This window comes from Myotis nattereri, assembly GCF_964212035.1.
Source record: "Myotis nattereri genome assembly, chromosome: 10".
Taxonomy (NCBI): Eukaryota; Metazoa; Chordata; class Mammalia; order Chiroptera; family Vespertilionidae; genus Myotis; species Myotis nattereri.
In genome coordinates this window covers 43,686,042-43,704,006 of record NC_138085.1, presented here as the reverse complement: position 1 = coordinate 43,704,006, position 17,965 = coordinate 43,686,042, and the positions used below count along the sequence as shown (strand labels likewise).

Here is a 17,965-nt window from a genome sequence, read left to right as displayed (position 1 = left end):
ACACTGCGGGCCCGGGATGAGTTGGCTGCTAAGCAGGACAGGCAGTGGCAGCAAAAACACCCAGCAGGCCAGATAAATGTTTTCGGCGGGCCACATGTGGCCCGCAGGCCGTAGTTTGAGGACCTCTGGGACTCTGGAGAATTCTCTGTGGGCTGTCGATTCATCCTTCCTTTCCCTCCCAGGCCCTGGCAACTATTGAACTTTTCACTGTCTCTGTAGTTATACCTTTTGCAGAATATCCTATCATTGGAATCATGCAGTATGCATATGTGGACTTTTCAGATTGGCTTCTTTTACTTAGTAATAAGATTCCAAAGCTTTTCATGGCTTTTTAATGATGAGTAATATTCCATTGTCTGGATGTTCTATAGTTTATCCATTTACCTACTGAAGGACATCTTGGTTACTTCCAAGTTTGACAGTTATGACTAAAGCTGTTTTAAACATCTATGCACAGGATTGTATGGTAAGAATGTGTTTAGTTTTGTAAGAAATGGCCAACTGTCTTCCAAAGTGGCTATACTATTTGCATTTCTACCAGCAATGAATGAGAGTTCCAACCCAAATCTTCATCAGAGTTTGGTATCGTCAGTGTTTTGGCTTTGGGCCTTCTGGTAGGTGTGTAGTGAATTACTTTTCTTATGTATATAAAAATTATCATCTGCCTTTTTTTCATATGCCTTCATATTTCTGTACAAACTCCTTTCTCTGGTAACTTGATTCTGTAGGTGGTTTCTGGATATCTGTGTTTTTTAAGCTTTGAAGATGATTCTGTTATGGAACCGGAGTTCAACACCACTTCTAGACACACTCTGAAGGATGCTTGGCACAGAATAGGTCTTTAAGAAAGGTCTGCTGAACTGAACTAAATAAGTAACAATTAAGAAACTTTAATTTACTAAAGTCTCAAATGAGGATTTAAATGCAGTTTGTCCTCCTAAACTTTTCTTATGCATTTACTCACTATGTTGTCTCTGTCATAATATATTGATGATGTAGATGATGTTCTTACACTTGTATAGCATTCACTCTGCAAGCTGCATTGCAAGCCAAACAGGTTAGGTGAGTTGAAATTTCAACAGGAGCAAGTCAGCACATTTCCATCATATTGGCTAACAATTCAGCAACCTTTAATTAGGAGATCAGAAAGTATTGGATTTTACTTTAAAAATGATACACATTTCATCAGCATTGTGGATTAAGTAGGTATTTGTGAGATAGCCTGATAACCTGACCATTTACCCTGTAATTCTTATGGAAAAGTATATTCACAAATTTTAAAAAACTGCTTCACCTCCAGCATACTAATAACCTTTGTAAGCTTATTTGTAAATTGGAGTCTGCCTAGAGCCATATACTTGGCCAAAATCAAGTATATTTTCTCAAAGTTGTCCTTTCTCTCTCTCTTTTTTTAAAAATAATATACATTTCTGTTGATTTCAGAGAGGAAGGGAGAGGGAGAAAGAGATAGAAACATCAGTTATTGGCGCCTCCTGCATGCCACCTATTGGGGATTGTGCCTTCAACCTGCATGTTCCCTGACTGGGAATCGAACCAGGACCTCCTGGTTCATAGGTGGATACTCAACCACTGAGCCACACCGATCAGACCAAAGTTGTCTTTTCTTAATATCAGAAATTGGACTTGGGTAAATTCCAAGTGAAATAATAAACATCTTATGTCAATTAACTTTTGCTCTTATGAGGAATAAGATAAACTAATGTAAAGTTATGGTTGAGTCTCGGTGTTGGTGATTGAGCTTTGGAGTGTATGCTGGACCTGCTACTGGGACGCTCTCTACATAAGAAAACTTCATGGCTTGAAGAGAGCTTTATAGTAGCCAGCCTGTTCAATTCAGGTCTTAATTTTAGATATTATTGACTTTACACATACAAACACACACACACTATTTGAAGAATTTTATGCAATTCATGCCTAAAATAGATCTTGTGCTTCTTTGGGTTTGTGTATTTTCCCATAACACAAACTCAGATCTCAGGTGGTTTTCTATTGTTCTCTACCATGAAAGTTTGAATTGGTCTATTTTTTAATAGTTGTCGATAGAGCAAACTAGATAATCGTGTGTGAAAGCACTGAAAATTATAAAGTACAGTACAAGGAAATTTTTATTCTCTTAGACCTTAGTGGGCTATGTAATTCATACTCAAAAAACAACACACAAATTTCACCTCTTTTCTGTTATTACATATACTAGAGGCCCGGTGCACAAAAATTTGTGCACTTGGCAGGGAGAGGGGGTCCCTCAGCCCGGCCTGTGCCCTCTCACAGTCTGGGACCCCTTGGGAGATAACGACCTGCTGGCTTAGGCCTGCTCCCGGGTGGCAGAGGGCAGGCCCAGTCCCTAGGTGCAGCCCCTGGTCGGGCTCAGAGCAGGGCCGATTGGGGAGTTGGGGCGACGCCCCCTGTCATGCACAGAGCAGGGCGGATTGGGAAGTTGCGATGCCACCCTCAGTCACGCTCAGGGTAGGGCCGATTGGGGGGTTGGGGCACTGCCCCCTGTCACACTCAAGGCAGGGTCGATGGGGAGGTTGCGGCGCCACCCCCTGTCACGCACAGAGCAGGGCCCATCAGGGGGGTTGGGGCTTCGTACCCTGTCATGCACAGAGCAGGGTCAATCAGGGGGTTGGGGAGCTCCCCCCTGTCATGCACAGAGCAGGGCCGATAGGGGAGTTGGGGCACCGCCCCCTGTCACACTCAGGGCAGGGCGGATCAGGGGGTTGGGGCGCCGCCACTGTCACACTCAGGGCAGGGCCGATGGGGAGGTTATGGCTCTACCCCATCACACACAGAGCAGGGCCCGTGGGGGGGGGAGGTTGGGGCGCCACCCTCTATCACCCACAGAGGGGGCTGATCAGGTGGTTGGTGCGCCGCCACTCACACTCAGGGCAGGGCCGATGGGGAGGTTATGGCTCTACCCCGTCACACACAGAGCAGGGCCCGTGAGGGCGGGCGGGTTGGGGTGCCGCACCCTATCACACACAGAGCCGCAGGGCGATCAGGGGGTTTGGGCACTGCCCCCTGTCACGCTGATCCTGGTGCCGGGAGGCCTCTCAGCTCCGCTGATCCCGGTGCCGGGAGGCATATTACCCTTTTACTATATAGAATAGAGGCCTGGTGCATGGGTTGGGGCTGGCTGGTTTGCCCTGAAGGTTGTCCTGGATCAGGGTGGGGGTCCCCACTGGGGTGCCTGGCCAGCCTGGGTGAGGGGATGATGGCTGTTTGCAGCTGGTCACACATCCTTCAGGGTGGGGGTCCCCAGTGGGGTGCCTGGCCAGTCTGGGTGAGGGGCTGAGGGCTGTTTTCAGGCTGGCAGGTGACGGAAGCTCCCAACTGCTTTTTTTCTTTTTTTTTTTTTATTCTGGGCCAGCTTTAGCTCTGAGGCTCCAGCTCTGAGGCCTCCGCTCCTGAAAGCAGGTATCTGGTTTGTTTCGTTTCGAAACAATGTATAACTCCAGCTCTGACTCCAGCTCTGAGATCCCAGCTCTCTGAAAGCTGGTTTCTGGGGTTTTGTTTAGCTTCTATTTGTTACTATGTTTCTAAAACTGCAGGCTCAGAGGCCTGCAGCGGCAGGCGGGGAACGTTGGAGTCCTCTGTCACTGAAGCAAGCAAGCCTCATGTTAGTTTCAAGCTGCCTGGCTGCCGGCCGCCATCTTGGCTGACAGTTAATTTGCATATCTTGCTAATTAGCCAATGGGAAGGGTAGCGGTCGTATGCCAATTACCATGTTTCTCTTTTATTAGGTTAGATAGGAAGCAGGCTAAATGGGAACATTGAATTATTGAGTTATATTTGTCTTTGATATTCAGAAATTGCTCTGGGAAAATATTTTAAGAAAAATTAACTGGTGTTGGTTTTTCTGTAAATACATAAAGGCAAAGATGAAATGAGTGGTACCATTCTAGTCTATCTATTTCAGGGTCCAGAAGCTATTCTGCTTTTACTTTATTTGGGTTTATTTTTAGGATTTTGGAAATAATAAGCAAATAGGCTAGAGACCTTGATTCAAAACATCTAAGCATTTCTCCTGGTAGCATAAAAAAATCTTCATTTTGTTTGACTTCAATAAATGCCAAAAATGAGTGTGTGGCAAACATGTCACAAACAGTTCCTTTATGTTTTTATGTCTCTCTCTTCTTATGGCACAAACTTTTGATGATAATGCATGAAACATTCAATTCAAAACCAGAAAATCAAAGATAAGGGAACCACTTTGTATCAATACAAAGGGTATATAAAAAGAGAGAGCCGTGCCCCCAGTCAAGAAACAGCGTGAAGAATTTTAGTGAGAGGTATTTTTATAGTACCTGAAGAAAACTGCTGTCACTTTAGTGCTGCTCACGGAGGAGAGGAGTGACTTCAGCATTAGCCTTCAGCCTGGGTATCCATCAGGGTTTCTTTTCTGAGTTCCTGCCACATGATACCCAATTCTTTTAATAATAAAGTTCTTGTTCTGGAGTACTCAGTTTAGTTAGCTTTTCTGTTTCTTAATATTCTTTCTCTAAATGGCTGAGCATAAATGAATTTGTTATTAGATGTCTAGTATCAACATAACAGTTGCTAAAGTAATGGGTATTAGTCATAATTGCTCTTGGCGGTAAGTAACACAAAAGTGTAGATGGCAGCTTAATCAAATAGGTTTTTCTTCTGTGATAGAGAATCACAGGGGCAGTCAGTCAGGGCTGGTGCAGCTACTCCAGGAATGGGCTCTTCTGTGCTCCTTGCTCAGCCTTTGCATATGGTTTTCATGTCTGTAGTCGTGGATGGCTGCTGTACTTTGAAGAGTCAGATTTAAGCAGGAAGAAAGAAAGGCAGAGGGCAAAAGGTGCATGCCAGTTGAGCAAGGTCCTTTTTATTGGGAAGACAATCTTTCCAGAGGCTCTACTCTGTTTTAAAATATAGATGTTATGGTTTTAATCAGGTATGGTGAGGCCAACTGATCAGGAGATGATTGCCATTGAGAAGACAATTTATTACTCACAGTTCCCAAGGCAAAGAAGGGCACACCATGCAGGGCCATACCAGGGAACCCTAGGTCAGTGGAAGGCAGAAGGTGGAGAGAGCTAGGGACCTGGAGGGGAAAGCCTTTATTGTGGCTTTCTGCTGAATGAATGGGCAAGGCCAGGAAGCAGGTTTAGGATGGACTGGTTTGAATAATTTTATTGAGCTGAGGTCCCTTGGGGCTGCCCTTAGTTGTCTGATGCGTAGCCCTCTGGTGATTAGGGCAGTGTAAGAGCCAGGTAAAGCCAGGGGATTGGGGGGATGGTTTCGGATTGGTTAGTTTGCATATGAAATGTGCACTTACAGGCGAGTCATTCATTTATTATCTCTAAGAATCCCATAACCCTGGGAGGGGTTGTTCTTTCCTTGTCAGTAATGCCCTAGGTATCAAAGCAGAAGATTCAGAAGCTAGAAAATGTGGTTAAAACACAGTCCCTCTTATATCTTTTGCTAGAAGTGTGTTTCTTTGCCATTCATCACTACAAAGAATTCTAGACATTTGGACATGTTTAACTGGGCACATTGTTACCCGAATAAATTGGAGTACTATTAGTACTGAAGAAAAAATGAGTAGATATTGATTAAGCAACTAGTAGCATTTGGTATACAGTGTCACATGGGAAGAATTAGCATGTAAAACGTATAGGTGTAGTTTAAATTGTGAGTTGAAAATTCAAATGCCACCAGAGGCCAGGTATGCCATGAAGAGTAAGTGGGCTCAGTGGAAGATTACAGGGAGTGCTGGTGAGATGGAGGGTGCATATACTCTTCAAAGTAGAAATGAAAAAACAATGTGATTTGTGGCCTATTAGCTATCAGTTGTGGTGCCTAGTTAAATTACATGTAATAGAAAGATGCTTATTAATTTTACTGAAAAGACTATAAATAGAAATATACTATATTCATCATGTTATTTAGCAATTATGTACACTACATTTTCTAGTTAACTTGATGGTATCTCTTACATATCAGCCTCATTGTGGCCGTCTCAACCTCACAGGGGCCATTTCGGCCTCACGGGGGCTGTCTAGGCCTCACAAGGGCCTTCGTGGCCTCACAGGGGCCATTTCAACCTCACAGAGGCCATCTCAGCCTCACAGGGGCCGTCTCAGCCTCACAGGGGCCGTCCCAGCCTCAGAGGGGCCGTTTAAGTCTCACAGGGGATGTCTCAGCCTCACAGGGCCGTCTCAGCCTCACAGGGCCTGTCTCAGACTCACAGGGGCCATCTCAACCTCACTTGGGCCGTCTCAACCTCACCGGGGCCGTCTCAGCCTCACCAGGGCCGTGGCAGCCTCACAGGGGCCATCGCAGCCTCACAGGGGCCGTCCCAGCCTCACCGGGGCCGTCTCAACCTCACTGGGGCTGTCTCAACCTCACCTGGGCTGTCTCAACCTCACTGGGGCCGTCTCAACCTCACCGCGGCCGTCTCAGCCTCATGGGGGCCATCTCAGCAACACGAAGTTTGGCATTCTGTCTTTTGTTGGGCATCTCCTTGCTGGACAAAATCTCCAGGCATTCTTGCTGGCTGAATTTCTGGTATGCTTGCTTGGATTTTCTTTTCTACTAAGTGCACAGACTGCTTGTCTGCCCTCTCTCAGCGTCCCATGTGAGACTGGATCTTGTGGACCTGTTTGTGCGTTTGCTGGTACAGCGGTTCCATGTTGCCGGCCCAGCCGGGTCCGGTTCCAGCTTCCTCCAAACCTGATTCTGCTTCTTGAGTGTGTCCCTAATGGGTGCAAGGAGTTGAAATCTGAAGTTTGTTGGGTTAAGCTGCAAAAGTGCATGTGGTTCCTTTTCCTTTTGTGCCACTGGCACAGCTTGGGCGGTGATGTAAATTGAGTAGGGCGGGAACTAAGGGAATCACCAGGGTGGAGCAAACAACAATGGCGTCTCCACAACTCCTCACCTCTCCGCGACTCTGCGTCTCTGCGTCCCCAAGTGCCAGTGAGCAGCTCCATGAGAAAACTGCCCTCACTTTCTGACCCGCTACAAGGCGGACCCGCCTCTCCCCGTAGGGGTCTGGGACCTCAGAATTCCGCCCCAAACAAGCTCAGTGGATTCGAGAGTTTGTAACCCCTTCCGATTGGAAAAAAAACAAACTGCTTCTTGAGTGTGTCCCTTATGGATGCGAGGAGTTGAAATATGCAGTTTGTTGGGATATGCTGTAAAAGCACCGGTGGTTCCTTCTGTGCCTCTGGCACCGCTTGGGCAGGGATGTAAATTGAGTAGGGCAGGGTCTCAGGGAGTCACCAGGACGGAGCAAACAGCAATGGCTTCTCTGCGACTCCGCTCTCCGCATCCCTGAGTGCTGGCGAGCAGCTCCGCAAGAAAGCCACTCTTGCTTTCTGACCCACTGCAAGGCCGTCCCGCCTCTTCCCATAGGGGTCTGGGACCTCAGAATCCCACTCCAAACAAGCTCATTGGATTCAAGAGTTTATAACCCCTTTCGATGGAAAAAAAACCTCGCATCCAGTTGCAGCCCGCCTGGCTGGCGACTCCATACCTCTGTTCTTGGCGCCTCTGCATATCCTACTCAGTCTCAATGCTCTTCTTTCTTTCCTTCCAGTTGTAGAACTTCCACTGGGCCAGCTTTCCCATGGTTCTGAATGATAGCTGTTTTGTTTTATAGTTGGTATTTTCAATGTTGTTGTGGGAGGCAGCACGCACAGATCTGTACCTTACGCCTCCATCTTGGTTCTCCAGGTTCTGTCTCAAATATATATTTTTAAAATGCAAGGTTTTTAGAGGAAGAAAGGTCAGGCAAGGGAGCTATTGACAGGAACATTGAGATCCTGCTCACATTTCAAATAGGATAACATAAGGTGGTCCTCAGGGGGTGACAGGTGAGGTGTGGCAGTGGGTGGAACAGGGCACTGTGGGCTGAGGAAAGGGCTGTAATGACTGGGAATGTCTGTGACAGTGACAGCGAGCATGTGTTGGGGCTGTCACTGGGATCATTCATCCCCAAGAGGTTTTGATTTTGGATGGGAGGAGAAACACGGAGATCAGTGGGCCTTTCTTAGCCTAGAAGGTGTGGTGGGTGGCCGGAGTGGGCTGCCCGGCTTCCCTACAAATGTAAGGACACAGTGTCATTGCGCATGGACCTCAGCCGCCAAATCAATGCCCAGCCAGCCCTGATGTCTATGTCCTGCCATTCTCTGGCTGTGCTGGGGCGCTATTGGCTGGGGAGGCCGAAGCCACGCCCCCAAGCGCATGTAGTATACCAAGGGGCCGGCAGGAAGTCAGAAGCTGGAAGTAGAAGCTCAGGCAGCCTGGCAGTGCTGCGTCCACCATGGAGCTGGAAGGGGAGCAGCTGTTGGTGCAATTGGCTTTGGAGTTGGAGGGGCTGCACTTCCTGCATGTCATCCATGAGTCCCCCTGAGCCCGCAGCATGCCAGCCAGGCCTGGAGCCATTCTTCACAAGGTGGTGGGTTTTTTTTTCAGTTTACTTTTTTTATTGGAAAGCAAGCTCTGGGCTTGCAGTTTCTGGGATCCCTGGGCCATAGCGTGCACCTCCAGGTCTCACTGCACCCCCCTCCCTCTCCTCCTGCATTGAGCGTATGGCCCCTGGTGGTCAGTGAGCATCATAGCAACTGGTTGACCAGTCGTTCTGGTCATTCTGTTGTAATGGTCACTGGGCTTTTATTATATAGATTAGCATTAATATGAAGCATACCATATATCTTGAGGTTTTTTTTTTTTTAATATACTTTATTGAATTTCTACAGAGATAAAGGGAGAAGGATAGAGTTAGAAACATCAATGAGAGAGAAACATCAATCAGCTGCCTCCTGCATACCCCCCACTGTGGATGTGCCCGCAACCAAGTTATATGCCTTGACCGGAATCGAACCTGGGACCTTTCAGTCCACAGGCCGACGCTCTGTCCACTGAGCCAAACCGGTTAGGGCTATCTTGTGAGTTTTACATTGCATTTTAATACTTGTCTACTTACCTAGTAAATTATTTCTATTATATATTCTGGGTAGAATTAAAATAAATAATACTAAAATAATTTAGTATTTTTTATGGAATACCTACTATGTTTCAGGCTTTGGGAACACAAAAATAAATAAATGGTCTCTGCCATCAAAAAGCTCACAGTTTAAAGAGGGAGACAGACAGATAAACAGACAAATTTAATGTATTGTGGCAGCCTTGAGAATGGCATGCACAAAGAACTATGGGGAACCTTCAGAGGGCCACTTAATCCAGAATGGTAGAAGTTAGGGATGGCTTTCAGATCAAGATGATAAATTTTACAAAAGAGGTTGCCAAGAAAAGAATGAATGATGGGTGATAGGATGAACATTCCTAAAGAGGGGATAGTCTTAGAGATTGGACTGCCTGATCTTTAAGGCCCCTTCAAACTCTAAGAAGATGATAATAGACAAGCAATCAATACCTGCTTGATTCAACAAAGAGAATTTGTAGAGAATGAGGGATCTTTCTCATATTTGCCTATTTGTTAAACATTGGTTTTCTGGATTCTTATTTTTCATGCTATAGAGCACAGTGTAAGAAGAAAACCCCATTCTAACCAAAATCTATTGTAAACACCTTCTGCTATGGTGCTGACCACGGACGGATTCAGAATGAACAATCTGGTATAGTGCATACTATATCATCTACTTTTAAGAAAAAAAATGAAATTAAATGTTACTGGAAAGCTATAAACTTTAACAAAGTCCAGTATTTAGGGTTCTCTGAAACAACATTTTTCTTTTAAATGTGGAGGAAACAAAAAGCTGGCCTTTGTTTTGGTTATCTGTGAGTAAAACACTAGACAGTGATATAAGGCTGTCAGAAAGAGAGGTTTGCTAGGAAAAATAGTATGGCAGTTTTGGTGGTAGTTAAGTGTTCTGAAAACTTTCCATAACTTTTCAGTCCCTGAGAACAATTCCAGGTCTGCAGGCAACTAATGGGAACCTTAATCTCACAAGTGTTAGCCCCATGATCAGATTAATTTGAAACTAAGTCACAAGTTTAGCACATTTTAAAAATGGTTTCAGCCCTGGCCGGATTGGCTCAGTGGATAGAGCGTCGGCCTGTGAACTGAAGGGTCCCAGGTTCGATTACGATCAAGGGCACATGCCCGGGTTGTGGCTCAATCCCCAGTGGGGGACTTGTAGGAGGCAGCCAATCCATGATTCTCTCTCATCATATATGTTTCTATCTCTCTCTCCCTCTTCCTTCCTCTCTGAAATCAATGAAAATATATTTAAAAAAAATGGTTTCAGCGTTTGGACATTCAGTCTGATTTCACTGAAATGAAAAAATGTAAAGTTATTAAAATATAAATTTATTTCATATTTATTCCCATTGACCCCCTCCAGCTCACCCCTGCACCCCACTCCAGACCTTCACCACCCTATAGTCCAGGGGTGGGCAAACTTTTTGACTGGAGGGCCACAATGGGTTATTAAACTGGACCGGAGGGCCGGAACAAAAGCATGGATGGAGTGTTTGTGTGAACTAATATAAATTCAAAGTAAACATCATTACATAAAAGGGTACGGTCTTTTTTTTCAATAGTCTTATTCATTTCAAACGGGCCATAGTTTGCCCACGGCTGCTATAGTCTGTGTCCATGGGTTATGCATATATGCATACAAGGTCTTTGGTTGATTACTTCCCGCTCATCCACCCTCCCTTGCCTTCCCTCTGAGATTCTGAACTCTGTTCCATGCTTCCATGTCTCTGGATCCACTTGTTCATCAGTTTATTTTGTTACTTAGACTCCACATATGAGTGAGATCATGTGATACTTGTATTTCTCTGACTGACTTGTATTTCTCTGACTGACCTGTATTTCTCTGACTGACTTATTTCACTGAGCATGATACTCCCCAGGTCCCTCCAAGCTGTCTCAAAGGGTAAGATATTCTTCTTTTTTATTGCAGCATAGTATTCCATGGTATAACTGTACCATAACTTTTATCCACTCATCTACTGATGGGCACTTGGGCTGTTTTCAGATCTTAGCTATTGTAAATTGTGCTACTATGAAAACAATTTTAAATATATTTTTATAGATTTCAGAGGGAAGGGAGAGAAAAAGATAGAAACATCAATGATGAGAGAGAATTATTAATCAGCTGCCACCTGCACACACACCCAGCTCCCCCCCACAAAGTCCCCCGCCCTACTGGGGATCGAGCCTGCAACCCAGGCATGTGCCCTTGACTGGAATCCAACCCAAGACTGTGGGTAGCCGGCACGGCCATGGCATACTCAGCCCCAGGGTGCCTTATGTGCCATGCCAGCTCAGCCTGGTTCAGTGACCCTGAGAGGGGCCGGTGAAGGATTGGGAAAAGACAGACAAGAGAATGAGCTGGGTCTGGGTGGGACGCTGCTCCCCTGATGGAGAGACAGTGCCAACACCCACAAGCCCTGTCTTCATTTTATAGCAGATGCCACGAGGCAAAGTAAGGGCTTGATCAAGACGTTTACAACATTCTCGTGGGCTTCAATCCTACTCAACTACATGCACCTGAACTCTATCAAGCCCATATTACTCAGGCACATGGGGCCACATGTTTGGACCTTAGGTTCAAGCTTACAACTATAACTGTTGGTTATAATTGTGCTGGGAGGGCTCTGCCCACCAAGCTGGGACTTGCATATGGCAATGAGAGGACTGTGCCCTCTCATCAGTCCAAGGCTTGAACCTGTCCAAAACACTGTAGCTGCTCCCCACATATCTCCCTTTACTTTTGTTTTTAAACGTGTCTATTTATATTATGAAAAAACTCTAAACAAATTATTCAGCATAATCAAAAAACATCAAAACAAACTTCTGGCTATTAACAAAACCATAAACACAGCAATGTTAATACAGCAACAAGAGAGAACAAAACTCTGGCTATTAATAAACAATAACAAAACAATGCTAATGTAAAACTGTTGTAATGTACCCCGTGAATCACACAAGGACACCTCAAGAAGTTGAATTAAGGAGGCACATTTATTTCAAATCCTGGACAAGAGGGCATTTTGCTCTCCAAATCTCGTAGTGCTTACCTAGCCCCAACACCAGATTTATATACTCAAAAATCACAGAGGTATTGATTACATCTCGGGGTTTGGAATGAGGAACCTGGTTTGCAAAAAAAAGCAGTTTGTTACAGAAGCTAGATTGAGGCGATTAGTTATCTACAAAGATTAATTATAGTTTTGGGTCTTGGGACCACTGAGTTGACAGAAACACATTATCTGTAGCCATTGTGTCTTGGGACCACTGAGTCAACGGAAACACATTACCTGGAGCCACTGAGGCAATTTAGAGTAGTTGTGCAGTCCTGGCCTCCAGGTACAGAGGAATGGGTTTTCTAAAACCAGTATGACCATAACCAATGGGGTATTCATGTTACAGTCAATAGGATATTCAATCGAATGGGATGATTTATATAATTCAGAAAATCAAAATAACTTTTCTATTATTTTAGCAAGCAAATAATGACAGAAGCCAAGTCAGCAGGGTTAAAATATTAAACAGCAATTCCCACCAAACATGGTTGCCACCATGCTTCAAAACCAAACTACAAACATGTTAACATTTTCTTCAAAATAAAAGTTTCTTTTGCTGCTGGTTTATACCTACTCAGATTCCTCAGATTTGGCTGCGCAAGACTTTAAGAGAGTAACTTCCACTCTGCTTTTTTACCATCTGTTTGGCCTCAGTCGCCATCTTCTTCAGCTGACTCCATGTTGATACCTCAGCCCCTTGCATAGTAAAATGCCGCCAATGCAAAGATGTCGCCGATGTAAGACTGGTCCCCTGGATCAGGCTGCTCAGAAGGTTGGCCTTGGGACTGAGCCGGCACTAGTCCCAGTCAAATCGCCCCGTCCGCACGGTGGAAGTCTGGTCCTTTCCTCAGGTTCTTTCTTCAGCCACTGCTGCATGGAAATGAGCATCCCTCGGTCCTGCAGTACCGAAAACTGGCAGCTCACCAGACCCAAAGTCCCAGGGAGTTATTAGGTCCCACAAGCAAAAATAACCAAAGCTCAGAAACAATGGGACTGCTGCAAGAGCTTACAATCTAGGTCAGAAATAAAAGTTACTTCCTTAAACAACATCAACCACAGCCATTTTTTTGCCTTACAGTGGCTTAAACAAAACCTAGGAAATATCTACCTTATTTTGTATATCCTATTTTCTACTTTCTACCTATTTATACTTCGTATTTCTACTGCTTATTTCTCTATTTCTACTCCCTATTCCTCTTTTTCTACTGTTTATTTCTCTATTTCTAGTACTTATTTTATAACGCTTATTTTCTAACGCTAACTTTCTAACACTTACTTTCCAACGCTTCCTATCCAACGCTTCCTATCCAACACTTACTTTCCAACGCTTCCTATCCAACACTTACTTTCCAACGCTTACTTTCCAACGCTTCCTATCCAACACTTACTTTCCAACGCTTACTTTCCAATGCTTCCTATCCAATGCTTCCTATCTAACGCTTACTTTCCAACGCTTCCTATCCAATGCTTCCTATCTAACGCTTACTTTCCAACGCTTCCTATCCAACGCTTCCTATCCAACGCTTCCTATCTAACGCTTACTTTCCAACACTTCCTATCTAACGCTTACTTTCCAACGCTTCCTATCCAATGCTTCCTATCTAACGCTTACTTTCCAACGCTTCCTAACGCTTACTTTCCAACGCTTCCTATCCAACGCTTCCTATCCAACGCTTACTTTCTAAAGCTTATTTTCTAAGCTTATTTCCTAACGCTTATTTTCTAACGCTTATTTCCTAACGCTTATTTTTAAGCTTATTTTCTAACGCCTATTTTCTAATGTTTACCGCTTACTTCCTACTGTTTATTTCTTACCACTTATTTTTATTTAACTTTCTCTTTTGCTTATCTTATTTTCTCTACTTATTTTCTCTTTAAGAAATTTAAAAATGCTTCTACTAAGCACTGTCTCATATTTTATAAGTACCGCGCGCTAACCGATTGCGCCACTGGAGCTCCTGTCTCATATTTTACACCCAGTAATTACCAAACTTGTGCTCCCTACCCTAATTTTGCTTTCAGTTTTTACTTTTAGTTTTCTACTTTTTCTTTCGGCACGTGCCTCAAGGGAGCCTCCTTTCATCTGAGTTAGTAGTTCCCCCCAACTCAGGCCCTGTTCGTCATAACCCAGGCCCTGTTCCTCATAACTCATTCCCTGTTCCCAGAACTCAATACTTGGTCCCAGAACTCAGTCCGTGCTCGGGCACCATATGTGGCGAGCCAGCACGGCCATGGCATACTCAGCCCCAGGGTGCCTTATGTGCCATGCCAGCTCAGCCTGGTTCAGTGACCCTGAGAGCGGTGAAGGATTGGGAAAAGACAGACAAGAGAATGAGCTGAGTCTGGGTGGGACGCTGCTCCCCTGATGGAGAGACAGTGCCAACACCCACAAGCCCTGTCTTCATTTTATAGCAGATGCCACGAGGCAAAGTAAGGGCCTGATCAAGACGTTTACAACATTCTCGTGGGCTTCAATCCTACTCAACTATATGCACCTGAACTCTATCAAGCCCATATTACTCAGGCACGTGGGGCCACGTGTTCGCACCATAGGTTCAAGCTTACAACTATAGCTGTTGGCTATAATTGTGCTGGGAGGGCCCTGCCCACTAAGGTGGGACTTGCATGTCGCAATGAGAGGACTGTGCCCTCTCATCAGTCCAAGGCTTGAAGCTGTCCAAAACACTGTAGCTGCTCCCCACACAAAACCCTACAGTCCACAGGCCAACGCTCTATCCACTGAGCCAAACCAGCTAGGGCATCAGTTTATTTTGTAACTTAGATTCCATATATGAGTGAGATCATGTGATACTTGTATTTTTCTGACTGACTTATTTCACTTAGCATGATATTCTCCAGGACCCTCCTTGCTGTCTCAAAGGGTAAGATATTCTTCTTTTTTACTGCTGTACAGTACTCCATGGTGTAAATGTACCACAGCTTTTTATCCACTCATCTACTGATGGGCACTTGGGCTGTTTCCAGATCTTAGCTATTGTAAATTGTGCTGCTATGAACACAATTTTAAATATATTTTTATTGATTTCAGAGGGAAGCGAGAGATAGAAAGATAGAAATGTCCTATAATAATAAAAGACAAAAATGCAAATTGACCATACCTTCATTATACCTTAAGCCATGCCCACCAGCCAATCAGAGTGACTATATGCAAATTAACCCAAGCAGATGGCGGGCAGCAGCCATGGAGCTGGAGTAAGCAGGAGCTTGCTTGCTCCAGTGATGGGGGAAGCCAAGTTTCCCCACCTGCCACGGACTGGCTCTGAGCTCCACTGAAAACAACAAAGTTTCAATTATAGAAGGTAAATAAACCCCAGTTGCCTGCTTTCAGCCAGCCGTGGCCACAAAGCTAGAGCGAGCAGGAGTGGGTTGCCCCTGGTGATGGAGGAAGCCAGGCTCTCCGCAGGCCTCTGCTAAAGGCAACAAAGTTTCAATTATAGAAGATAGATAAATCCCAGAATAAAAAAAGAAAAAGAAAAAAAGGAGAGGCTGGGAGCTTACATCGCCAGGGTGCTTGGCCAGCCTGAAAATGGCCATCAGCCCCTCAGCCAGACTGGCCAGGCACCCCAGAGGGGACCCCCCCCCCCCCGACCCTAAAGGGGGTGTGGCCAGCCTGTAAACAGCCATCAACCCCTCACCCAGGCTGGCCAAACCTCCATGGGGTGAGGGTCCCCACTGGGGTGGACATCCTCCGAGGGGTCCCACACTGCAAGAGGGCATAGGCTGAGCTGAGGGACCCCCCGAGTGCCCAAATTTTTGTGCACCAGGCCTCTAGTCAATGATGAGAGAGAATAACTGGTCAGCTACCACCTGCACACCCCGTACTGGGGATCGAGCCTGCAACCCAGGCATGTGCCCTTGCCTGGAATCAAACCCAAGACCCAAGGGTTGCATACCTTCTTTCTGATTGGTATTTTGGTGTGCTTAGGATATATTCATAGAAGGTCCCGGGAGCCCGGGGGCGTGGCTGGGCACAAATTAACCCAGCATGTTTATCAGCTTAATTTGCATACCCACTCCTGATTGTCTGGTTAGTGTACCAGAGGTATGGTCAATTTACATGTTTCTCTTTTCTTATATAGGATCATTCCAGTTTGTTCCTGGTAGTGTAGCATCCACTTACTATGCCATCATTTTTAATCTCTGATCTATTCAGTTCTGCTTCTAAAATTTCCCCCCAGGTTTCAGCATCCATTGGGCACATGGTTGTTTCTGACAGGAGAGTAGACAAATCTATGTTGCTGAATCTGCCACTTAGCCAAGAATGTTTTACTTGACTCTTCTTGTAATTCCTCAGTAGTATGTCCTGAAAGGTAAATCAACATCATCACAGAAGGTAGTAGGTTGCTGCCTGGTGAGTTGAGTTTGTTTTAAACCAGAAAAGCCGATTGACAGGGCTGAATATAAGATTAAGTTTTTACATTGATATACACGTATACTACTAAATTTGTGTGTGTGTGTGTGTGTGTGTGTGTGTATAGATATACATGTATATGTGTATATACACACTGTGAACAATGGAGTTTGCTGGGGTTTTGGATAATGTGAAGTTAAGAGAAGTAGTCACTTTCCTTCTGGTTAACAGAGGAAAATGCCCAAATTTAAGATTGGAAAAAATGTTGAAGGATGGATGGGAGAAAGTGTGGTTTGCAGGAAAAGAATAATAATTCAACTTTAAGTTCAAAGTCAACATACTCTGTACGTCATTCTCTACAGAAATCTTACCTCCTCCAAGAAGAAAGTAGCGTTTGGTTCACACCTACCACAATATCCTACCTAATAAAGAGGGAATATATTAATTGACCCTCACACTGTTGCAATGATGGCGTGCCCACAGCCAATAAGGAGGGAATATGCTAACTGACTTCCTGCCCTTAAAGATGGTGGTGCCCACAGCCAATAAGGAGGGAATACACTAATTGACTTCCCCACCCTCAAAGATGGTGTGCCCACAGCCAATAAGGAGGAAATATGCTAATTGACTGCCCTGCCCTCAAAGATGGTGGTGCCCACAGCCACAGGATGGTGGCGCCCACTCCCCGCAGGCCCCCAGCCGCCCAGGGCCATCCTGAGTCATAGGCAGCCTCAGATGGTGGCTGCCCAGGGCCGCCCGAGGCTCAGGTAACCAGGGCAGGCTGAGGCTTGCCCTGTTGCCAATGGGAGCAGTAGAGGTGTGATGGGCGTTGCCTTCTCCTGATCCCCAGGTCGCCTCCCGACCCTGAGGGCTCCTGGACTGTGAGAGGGGGTAGGCTGGGTGGAGGGCCCCCTGCCTCCAGTGCATGAATTTTCATGTACCGGGCCTCTAGTTGTTAATAACACTGCAGACCACAAAAATTACACTTACCTTCCAGGAATAACCATTTTTTCGATCACCATCTACTTCTCGTTCGCACACAGCCCGTAGAGCCAAGCAATGAGGTTTCCATAAGTGGTCATTGTTTCTTATTATGTGATTCCAGATCGTGCATGTCATTGAAGCCCTGAACAAACTCTGACTGTCCAGATAACCGAAAATCTGTAAAATAACTACTTCAGGCAGCGATGTAGAAGAGTTATTTTGATTCATTTTTCCCCCTCAGTATTCAGAGAGTTCAGTTCTATATCAGAAACTCTTGAATTATGGTCCTTTTGGAGTTATTCTGCTTAGCTTGATGTTTTAGGTAATCTTCACAGGTAATCTAAAAGGCAGAGTTTAAAGTTAGTCTCTTCAGATCAGACTATGGGTCCCACTTTGAGCCAGATAACTTTTTAGGAATTATTTTAAAAACTTTAACTTTCTTGACTTGAGCTTTTCAATCTGTAAAATGGGGCCAATAATGCTCCTCACGTGTATGTTCTTGCTAGGATTAACAGGGATAACATATGAATCATCTAGCCTCACTTCTGAAGTGCATGTTGG

The 17,965-nt window shown here is 45.1% G+C and overlaps 1 protein-coding gene across 1 annotated transcript; it reads right to left on the bottom strand.

Annotated features, from left to right (window-relative positions):
* Window positions 1-6,613: 6,613 nt before the first annotated feature.
* Window positions 6,614-17,632, bottom strand: LOC308526442 (F-box only protein 48-like; the record flags this gene model as incomplete). The annotated part of the gene is made up of 3 exons (XM_081101552.1): window positions 6,614-6,745; window positions 16,190-16,372; window positions 17,411-17,632. The coding sequence occupies 3 exons, from the start codon at window positions 17,630-17,632 to the stop codon at window positions 6,614-6,616; spliced, it is 537 nt and encodes a 178-aa protein (XP_080957678.1).
* Window positions 17,633-17,965: the final 333 nt, after the last annotated feature.